Consider the following 11,235-nt stretch of genomic DNA (forward strand, 5'->3'; position numbering starts at 1 on the left):
ATCTAATGATGAATGTAGCACCAAGAAAAGCTCTGGGGAAAGTTACCGAAAAAAACTGTAGCATTGCTCTTTTGTCGACAGTACTTACCTGTCTACTGATCAGTTGATCTAACCTTCTTATTGAGACTGTCACCTATAGATGTTACTGCAACTGTACTGGTGCAATTCATGTACCTATGTAGGAGGCAGTGAAGAGAACTTCCTCATTTGAGAACAGTAAACCATTGTATTCTTCTATTCCGAATGCTAATTTGTGATGCTGTCCATTTCTGTCTGTGCCAGGATCATGCGTCCCGATGATGCCAACATAGTGGGCAACGTGCATGGTGGCACCATCCTGAAGATGATTGAGGAAGCTGGATGCATCATAGGAACACGCCACTGCAACACGCAGCCTGGGGTACGTGTGTGCCTGTGCGGAACTGGGTAAAGTGTGTGTGACTGATTTGCACCAGGAACAAGCATTGGCTGCTAAAGCTGTGAAACGTTAGCCCTAAGTTGATATTTTATAGTGCTTGCACTACCAGCATATCTGAAGGCAAAATGTTCCTCTATTACAGTTTTATTAATATAATCTGTCGTCTTACTGCTTGGCTAGAACGAAAGCCTGCACATACCACACCTGCCCTCTGCTTTTCAATAAGAAGCCCCATCCCCGTCTTAGAGTCTACTTCACCTGAGCTGTACCTACCTCGTCAGTTTCACCAGTAGCTTCCTTTTGATTTGCATCCTCATGGTATTGTCTTATACATTCTTAGCACATTCTGAACATGTTTTAGTAATTACAATCATCTGCGTCACATGCAGTGACATTTTTATAAGAGCATTATTATTATTATTAAAGCTAATCTCATGCTATTTTACACATTTTGCCATGATGCTGAGAGAAAATGAGCTCAGGGATTCTTGGAAGACAGGAACAATCTCAACTTTTCCCCCACAAATATTTGTCTTAAAGGGATACTTTGGGATTTTTGCAAAAATACCCTTTATCTTCTTCCCCAGAGTTAGATGAACTCGTGGATACTGTTTTTATGCCCATCAAATCAAATCAAATCAAATTTATTTATATAGCCCTTCGTACATCAGCTGATATCTCAAAGTGCTGTACAGAAACCCAGCCTAAAACCCCAAACAGCAAGCAATGCAGGTGTAGAAGCACGGTGGCTAGGAAAAACTCCCTAGAAAGGCCAAAACCTAGGAAGAAACCTAGAGAGGAACCAGGCTATGTGGGGTGGCCAGTCCTCTTCTGGCTGTGCCGGGTGGAGATTATAACAAAACATGGTCAAGATGTTCATGTGTCCAGTAGAGGTCGACTGATTAATCGGAATGGTCGATTAATTCAAGTTTTCATAACAATCGGAAATCGGTATTTTTGGACACCGATTTGGCAAACGATTATGTTAGGTCACCACCAACTCACAGAATAATTCAGCCATTTTTCCAGCCAAAGAGAGGAGTCACAAATAGCACAAATAGAGATAAAATTAATCACTAAACTTTGATGACTTTCATCAGATGACACTCATAGGACTTCATGTTACACAATACATGTATGTTTTGTTCGATAAAGTGCATATTTATATCCAAAAATCTAATTTTACATTGGCGCATTACGTTCAGTAGTTCTAAAACATGCAGTGATCTTGCAGAGAGCCACGTCAATTTACAGAAATACTATTTACATAAATGTTGATGAAAATACAAGTGTTATACATGGAATTAGAGATATACTTCTCCTTAATGCAACCGCTGTGTCAGATTTCAAAAAAACTTTACGGAAAAAGCAGACCATGCAATAATCTGAGTACAGCGTTCAGACAACAAAGCAGCCAAAATGATATCCGCCATATTGGGTAGTCAACATTAGTCAGAAATAGCATTATAAATATTCACTTACCTTTGATGATCTTCATCAGAATGCACTCCCAGGAATCCCAGTTCCACCATAAATGTTTGATTTATTCGATAAAGTCCATCATTTATGTACAAATAGCATATTTTGTTAGGGCGTTTGGTGAACAAATCCAAAAGCGCATTCAGGTCCAGCCGAACGTCGGACGAAAAGTTACGTTACAGCCCATAGAAACTTGTCAAACTAAGTATAGAATCAATCTTTAGGATGTTTAGGATGTTTTTATCATAAATCTTCAATAATTTTCCAACCGGAGAATTCATATGTCTGTAGAAAAGCAATGGAACGAGAGCTAACTCTCTCGTGACCGCGCAATACGAGCCTGTGGCACTCTGCCAGACACCTGACTCATTGCTCTCTCATTCGGTCCCATTCGGTCCCTATTGTATCTACAATAGGGACTGAGTTAAAAAACTATAAGCCTCAGATTTCCCACTTCCTGGTTGGATTTTTCTCAGGTTTTCGCCTGCCATATGAGTTCTGTTATACTCACAGACATCATTCAAACATTTTAGAAACTTCAGAGTGTTTTCTATCCAATACTACTAATAATATGCATATATTAGCATCTGGGACAGATGCAAGCAGTTTACTCTGGGCACCTTATTCATCCAAGCTACTCAATACTGCCCCCCTGTCACCAAGAAATTAACTGCCTTGTTCAGGGGCAGAACGACAGACTTTTACCTTGTCAGCTCCGGGATTCAATCTTGCAACCTTACAGTTAACTAGTCCAACGCTCTAACCACCAGATTACATTGCACTCCACGAGGAGCCTGCCTGTTACGCGAATGCAGTAAGAAGCCAAGGTAAGTTGCTAGCTAGCATTAAACTTATCTTATAAAAAACAATCAATCAATCAATCATAATCACTAGTTAACTACACATGGTTGATGATATTACTAGTTTATCTAGCGTGTCCTGTGTTGCATATAATCGATGCAACACAGGGGGATGATTTAACAAAAGCGCATTTGCGAAAAAAGCACAATCGTTGCACGACTGTACCTAACCATAAACAACAATGCCTTTCTTAAAATCAATACACAGAAGTATATATTTTTAAACCTGCATATTTAGCTAAAAGAAATCCAGGTTAGCAGGCAATATTAACCAGGTGAAATTGTGTCACTTCTCTTGCGTTCATTGCACGCAGAGTCAGGGTATATGCAACAGTTTGGGCAGCCTGGCGAACTAATTTGCCAGAATTTTACGTAATTATGACATAACATTGAAGGTTGTACAATGTAACAGGAATATTTAGACTTAGGGATGCCACCCGTTAGATAAAGTACCGAACGGTTCCGTATTTCACTGAAATAATAAACGTTGTGTTTTCGAAATGATAGTTTCTGGATTCGACCATATTAATGACCAAAGGCTTGTATTTCTGTGTGTTATTATGTTATAATTAAGTCTATGATTTGATATTTGATAGAGCAGTCTGACTGAGCGGTCGTAGGCAGCAGCAGGCTCGTAAGCATTCATTCAAACAGCACTTTTGTGCGTTTGCCAGCAGCTCTTCGCAATGCTTCAATGCTTCAAGTTTATGACTTCAAGCCTAACAACTCCCGAGATTAGGCTGGTGTAACCGATGTGAAATGGCTAGCTAGTTAGCGGGGTGCGCACTAATAGTGTTTCAAACGTCACTCGCTCTGAGACTTGGAGTAGTTGTTCCCCTTGCTCTGCAAGGGCCACGGCTTTTGTGGAGCGATGGGTAACGATGCTTTGAGGGTGGCTGTTGTCGATGTGTTCCTGGTTCGAGCCCAGGTAGGGGCGAGGAGAGGGACGGGAGCTATATTGTTACACTGGCAATACTAAAGTGCCTATAAGAACATCCAATAGTCAAAGGTACAGTGAAGGAAAAAAGTATTTGATCCCCTGCTGATTTTGTACGTTTGCCCACTGACAAAGAAATGATCAGTCTATAATTTTAATGGTAGGTTCATTTGAACAGTGAGAGACAGAATAACAAACAAACAAATCCAGAAAAACGCATGTCAAAAATGTTAGAAATTGATTTGCATTTTAATGAGGAAAATAAGTATTTGACCCCCTCTCAATCAGAAAGATTTCTGGCTCCCAGGTGTCTTTTATACAGGTAACGAGCTGAGATTAGGGGCACACTCTTAAAGGGAGTGCTCCTAATCTCAGTTTGTTACCTGTATAAAAGACACCTGTCCACAGAAGCAATCAATCAATCAGATTCCAAACTCTCCACCATGGCCAAGACCAAAGAGCTCTCCAAGGATGTCAGGGACAAGATTGTAGACCTACACAAGACTGGAATGGGCTACAAGACCATCGCCAAGCAGCTTGGTGAGAAGGTGACAACAGTTGGTGCGATTATTCGCAAATGGAAGAAACACAAAATAACTGTCAATCTCCCTTGGCCTGGGGCTCCATGCAAGATCTCACCTCGTGGAGTTGCAATGATTATGAGAACGGTGAGGAATCAGCCCAGAACTACACGGGAGGATCTTGTCAATGATCTCAAGTCAGCTGGGACCATAGTCACCAAGAAAACAATTGGTAACACACTACGCCGTGAAGGACTGAAATCCTGCAGCGCCCACAAGGTCCCCCTGGTCAAGAAAGCACATATACATGCCCGTCTGAAGTTTGCCAATGAACATCTGAATGATTCAGAGGACAACCTGGGTGAAAGTGTGACCAAAATGGAGCTCTTTGGCATCAACTCAACTCAACTGTGTTTGGAGGAGGAGGAATGCTGCCTATGACCCCAAGAACACCATCCCCACCATCAAACATGGAGGTGGAAACATTATGCTTTGGGGGTGTTTTACTGCTAAGGGGACAGGACAACTTCACCGCATCAAAGGGACGATGGACGGGGCCATGTACCATCAAATCTTGGGTGAGAACCTCCTTCCCTCAGCCAGTGCATTGAAAATGTGTTGTGGATGGGTATTCCAGCATGACAATGACCCAAAACACATGGCCAAGGCAACAAAGGAGTGGCTCAAGAAGAAGCAAATCAAGGTCCTGGAGTGGCCTAGCCAGTCTCCAGACCTTAATCCCACAGAAAATCTGTGGAGGGAGCTGAAGGTTCGAGTTGCCAAACGTCAGCTTTGAAACCTTAATGACTTGGAGAAGATCTGCAAAGAGGAGTGGGACAAAATCCCTCCTGAGATGTGTGCAAACTGGTGGCCAACTACAAGAAACGTCTGATCTCTGGGATTGCCAACAAGGGTTTTGCCACCAAGTACTAAGTCAGGTTTTGCAGAGGGGTCAAATACTTATTTCCCTCATTAAAATGCAAATCAATTTAGAACATTTTTTCTGGATTGTGTTGTTGTTATCAAATCAAATCAAATCAAATTTTATTTGTCACATACACATGGTTAGCAGATGTTAATGCGAGTGTAGCGAAATGCTTGTGCTTCTAGTTCCGACAATGCAGTAATAACCAACAAGTAATCTAGCTAACAATTCCAAAACTACTACCTTATAGACACAAGTGTAAGGGGATAAAGAATATGTACATAAAGATATATGAATGAGTGATGGTACAGAGCAGCATAGGCAAGATACAGTAGATGGTATTGAGTACAGTATATACATATGAGATGAGTATGTAAACAAAGTGGCATAGTTAAAGTGGCTAGTGATACATGTATTACATAAAGATGCAGTAGATTATATAGAGTACAGTATATACGTATACATATGAGATGAATAATGTAGGGTATGTAAACATTATATTAGGTAGCATTGTTTAAAGTGGCTAGTGATATATTTTACATCATTTCCCATCAATTCCCATTATTAAAGTGGCTGGAGTTGAGTCAGTGTGTTGGCAGCAGCCACTCAATGTTAGTGGTGGCTGTTTAACAGTCTGATGGCCTTGAGATAGAAGCTGTTTTTCAGTCTCTCGGTCCCAGCTTTGATGCACCTGTACTGACCTCGCCTTCTGGATGATAGCGGGGTGAACAGGCAGGGTGGTTGTTGTCCTTGATGATCTTTATGGCCTTCCTGTGACATCGGGTGGTGTAGGTGTCCTGGAAGGCATGTAGTTTGCCCCCGGTGATGCGTTGTGTAGACCTCACTACCCTCTGGAGGAGAGCCTTACGGTTGTGGGCGGAGCAGTTGCCGTACCAGGCGGTGATACAGCCCGACAGGATGCTCTCGATTGTGCATCTGTAGAAGTTTGTGAGTGCTTTTGGTGACAAGCCGAATTTCTTCAGCCTCCTGAGGTTGAAGAAGCGCTGCTGCGCCTTCTTCACGATGCTGTCTGTGTGGGTGGACCAATTCAGTTTGTCTGTGATGTGTACGCCAAGGAACTTAAAACTTACTACCCTCTCCACTACTGTTCCATCAATGTGGATAGGGGGGTGTTCCCTCTGCTGTTTCCTGAAGTCCACAATCATCTCCTTAGTTTTGTTGACGTTGAGTGTGAGGTTATTTTCCTGACACCACACTCCGAGGGCCCTCACCTCCTCCCTGTAGGCCGTCTCGTCGTTGTTGGTAATCAAGCCTACCACTGTTGTGTTGTCCGCAAACTTGATGATTGAGTTGGAGGCGTGCGTGGCCACGCAGTCGTGGGTGAACAGGGAGTACAGGAGAGGGCTCAGAACGCACCCTTGTGGGGCCCCAGTGTTGAGGATCAGCGGGGTGGAGATGTTGTTGCCTACCCTCACCACCTGGGCGCGGCCCGTCAGGAAGTCCAGTACCCAGTTGCACAGGGCGGGGTCGAGACCCAGGGTCTCGAGCTTGATGACGAGCTTGGAGGGCACTATGGTGTTAAATGCCGAGCTGTAGTCGATGAACAGCATTCTCACATATTCTGTCTCTCACTGTTCAAATAAACCTACCATTAAAATTATAGACTGATAATTTCTTTGTCAGTGGGCAAACGTACAAAATCAACAGGGGATCAAATACTTTTTTCCCTCACTGTATATGAAATACAAATGGTATAGAGAAAAATAGTCCTATAAATACTATATTAACTACAACCTAAAACCTTGGAATACTGAAGTCTCATGTTAAAAGGATCCACCAACTTTCATATGTTCTCATGTTCTGAGCGAGGAACTTAAACGTTAGCTTTTTTACATGGCACATATTGCACTTTTACTTTCTCCTCCAAGACTTTGTTTTTGCTTTATTTAAATCAAATTGAACATGTTTCATTATTTATTTGAGGCTAAATGGATTTTTATTGATGTATTATATTAAGTTAAAATAAGTGTTTATTCAGTATTGTTGTAATTGTCATTATTACAAATAAAGAAAGAAAATCGGCCGATTAATCGGTATCGGCTTTTTTTGGCCCTCCAATATTCGGTATCGGTATCGGCGTTGAAAAATCATAATCGGTCGACCTCTAAAAACCTCTAAAAACATAACTATTCTATCAGATCTTTCAGCACTCTGACGGAGTTGATGTTAGATAAAAATGGACATTTTCTTCCTATTTCAAGTTTGTATACACAGAAGCAATATGGTTTTTCCTCAGTTGCTTATGACTCTAAAACCTAATTAAATGTAACATATTTGAACCAAAATTCATATTCTATCGTAATCTATTATACAGAAGGAGTTGACAGTTTATGGTTGTGACCATGGAGATTCCAATATTGTTTGTTTAAATCTATCAAAAGTAGAGAACTTTACAGACCATTAGTGATCTCGTGGCACTACATGTAATGAGGACATGAATACGGGGTCCTTATGGTATAGCTGGCCCTGCTCATTCCTGATTCATTCAGCATTTTAAACAAATCTGACAGAGTTGACCAAATCTCCGGACACATCTTTTGGGAATCGCAGTTTTGAGAGAAATATTATTTAAAGTCACAGAGGGCTATTGCAAGAAACTACATAAGATCATTTTCCAGTTAATATCCATTATTGCCAGTTTTCTTTCATTTTAAACACTTTTTTGGAGAATTTGAAATTGAGATCCTTTGCTCCAGACAAGGACATTTCCAGGCGAAGAGCCGACATGGAAATTAATAATATTTAAAAGCCAATATTTATCAAGAATCTCCTGCTATTTCCTGCTATTCTAAACATTTTGCCATGAGACTGAGAGAATATTTAGCAGTTTTAAAGCTAATTTACTGTAATTCTAAACATTTATTTCATGGCTTTTGACGTGTTTATATGCTATCTGGGGGGCCCGACCTCTGGGGGGATCCCAACCCCCTCGATAAGGGTTGGAGTCCCCCAAAGCTCATTGGGGTGTGTGCTGTGTTAGTGGTCACATGGTGTTCCTCTATGAGAGATAAGATGGCCTCCGGTTTCATTTTCAGGGCAATCCAACATTCCTCACATACTGTAACTGAACCTGTCCCTCTAATTAACATCACCTCATCTGCCCAGACAAAACGACTGTGTGTATGTATGCGTGTGTGTAGGTGTAGGTGTGGGTGTGTTTGAAAGAAAATGGCTGTGTCCCAATACTGTTAACATGCATCCGTTCCTTCCTCCCTTCCTTGAGGGCCATATCTTAATACTACACATTGTTTAACCCAGGTAAAGAATGCAGAGCAGACTTTGAATGAATCTTCGTCTAGATGCATTTCTAAAGAATTGGGAAGGGCCAATATTTGAGCGTGTTAATGTAACGTGTCATGGCTGGCATAATCTGAGCATAGGAGAAAGGCTCATTTAGAAGTCAATGCTTCTAAACTCAGCAAAAAAAGAAACGTCCCTTTTTCAGGACCCTGTCTTTCAAAGATAATTCGTAAAAATCCAAATAACTTCACAGATCTTCATTGTAAAAGGTTTAAACACTGTTTCCCATGCTTGTTCAATGAACCATGAACAATTAATGAACATGCACCTGTGGAACTGTCGTTAAGACACTAACAGCTTACAGACGGTAGGCAATTAAGGTCACAGTTATGAAACCTTAGGACACTAAAGAGGCCTTTCTACTGACTCTGAAAAACACCAAAAGAAAGATGCCCATGGTGCCTGCTCATCTGCGTGAACGTGCCTTAGGCATGCTGCAAGGAGGCATGAGGACTGCAGATGTGGCCAGGGCAATAAATTGCAATGTCCGTACTGTGAGACACCTAAGACAGCGCTACAGGGAGACAGGATGGACAGCTGATTGTCCTCGCAGTGGCAGACCACGTGTAACAACACCTGCACAGGATCGGTACATTTGAATATCACACTTGCAGGACATGTACAGGATGGCAACAACAACTGCCAGAGGTACACCAGGAACGCACAATCCCTCCATAAATGCTCAGACTGTCCGCAATAGGCTGAGAGGCTAGACTGAGGGCTTGTAGGCCTGTTGTAAGAGCAAAAAGTGCCCTTCACTGACGAGTCGCGGTTTTGTCTCACCAGAGGTGATGGTTGGATTCACGTTTATCGTCAAAGAAATTAGCGTTACACCGAGGCCTGTACACTGGAGTGGGATCGATTTAGAGGTGGAGGGTCTGTCATGGTCTGGGGCGGTGTGTCACAGCATCATCGGACTGAGCTTGTTGTCATTGCAGGCAATCTCAATGCTGTGCGTTACAGGGAAGACATCCTCCTCCCTCATGTGGTACCCTTCCTGCAGGCTCATCCTGGCATGACTCTCCAGCATGACAATGCCACCAGCTATACTGCCCAGTCTGTGTGTGATTTCCTGCAAGACAGGAATGTCAGTGTTTTCCCATGGCCAGCGAAGAGCCCAGATCTCAGTCCCATTGAGCACGTCTGGAACCTGTTGGATCGGAGGGTGAGAGCTAGGGCCATTCCCTCCAGAAATGTCCAGGAACTTACAGGTGCCTTGGTGGAAGAGTGGGGTAACATCTCACAGCAAGAACTGGCAAATCTGGTGCAGTCCATGAGAAGGAGATACACTGCAGTACTTAATGCAGATGGTGGCCACACCAGATACTGACTGTTACTTTTGATTTTGACCCCCCTTCGTTCAGGGACACATTATTCCATTTCTGTTAGTCACATGTCTGTGGAACTTGTTCAGTTTATGTTTCAGTTGTTGAATCTTTTTATGTTCATACAAATGTTTACACATGTTAAGTTTGCTCAAAATAAACACAGTTGACACCGAAAGGACGTTTATTTTTTGTTTGTTGCTGATTTGACATTATTGGAGGTTTGTCCATAAATCTGCTCATACCAACTCTTGTCCGGTCCAGATGTGGCCTTGGATATGGCCTTGGATGTGGCATTGGGTGTGGCCTTGGATTTGGCTCCGGTAGTGGCCTTGTTCTTGCGCTGGCTTTTGCTTAGGTTGGAGTATCCTGTAAAACAGGTTTGGTTGGTATCAGAGAGAGCAAAGGCGTCTTGATCCCTGACAGATTTGTGTTGTTGACTGCTGGAAGATAAAGGGAAAAGGAGAGGGTAGAAGGCTAGGGAGTGCTACATGGAGATGCAGTTCAATTTGAAAAGTAGAATTGAATGAAGGTCTTTGGTTTGTCAATAGGGAAACAAGGAGGACGAATGATCAAATTCTCTTCAAATAGTTATGTAAGTAAACCTACCTGGTTTTGGGCAGATAGTCCGTATCTGGTCGTTGCACTAGAGATTGTAATAAACATTGACTGGACACAAATAGCCGTTCCCAGTACCTTGTCATATTTATACAGTCCACTAGGTGGCTCTCCAGGGCTGAGAACGTCTGCATGGATATCTTGAATGGGTATAGACACCATTTGCTCCTTACATAGACAACCAAACATAACCACGAAAGACAACTGTCGGTGTTAAGACATTGCTTGTGTGTCTTTTTTTTGTCAGGCCATAAATAATTATATATTGTCACGGGTTGTGAAGGATCATATCTAACCTAGATGATGTGAAATGTTTGGCCATTGTCAAAGCTGGGAACCAGAACCTGGACTGAATTGCATATATCTCTCTCTCTCTCTCTCTCTCTCTCTCTCTCTCTCTCTCTCTCTCTCTCTCTCTCTCTCAGGATCGCTGCGCAGCGCAGCTGGCTCGCGTGGAGCGTACCGACTTCCTGTACCCCATGTTCATCGGGGAGGTGGCTCATGTCAGTGCCGAGATCACCTACGCCTCCAAACACTCCGTGGAGGTGCAAGTCCACGTGATGTCAGAGAACATCCTCACAGGTAACCATAGCGATAGTCCATTACGCGTACCTCTTCCAATAAAACGTCAAGTGTACCCTCCTTCACACTCCGTGGAGGTGCAGGCCCACGTGATGTCAGAGAACATCCTCACAGGTAACCATAGCGACAGTCCATTACGCGTACCTCTTCCAATAAAACGTAGAGTGTACCCTCCTTCATGTCGATGAATGTCATCGAATATTCAAATGTAACACTTGCTGTCTGAGAGTGTGTCTGGCCACAACACTT

At 42.7% G+C, this 11,235-nt stretch overlaps 1 protein-coding gene across 7 annotated transcripts in view; it reads left to right on the forward strand.

Moving 5' to 3' along the window:
* Positions 1-11,235, forward strand: part of LOC139417254 (acyl-CoA thioesterase 7) — an 80,866-nt gene that overhangs the window by 11,520 nt on the left and 58,111 nt on the right. For 6 of the 7 annotated variants that reach the window (XM_071166505.1, XM_071166506.1, XM_071166507.1 and 3 more), the window contains 2 exons: positions 283-400; positions 10,830-10,986. In XM_071166505.1, coding sequence (XP_071022606.1) covers positions 283-400; positions 10,830-10,986 — 275 coding nt within the window. Of the gene's footprint in view, positions 1-282; positions 401-10,244; positions 10,382-10,829; positions 10,987-11,235 lie in introns of those variants that run through there. The other variant, XM_071166511.1, reaches the window with a different exon arrangement.

The sequence above is a fragment of the Oncorhynchus clarkii genome, chromosome 9 (assembly GCF_045791955.1).
Source record: "Oncorhynchus clarkii lewisi isolate Uvic-CL-2024 chromosome 9, UVic_Ocla_1.0, whole genome shotgun sequence".
NCBI lineage: Eukaryota > Metazoa > Chordata > Actinopteri > Salmoniformes > Salmonidae > Oncorhynchus > Oncorhynchus clarkii.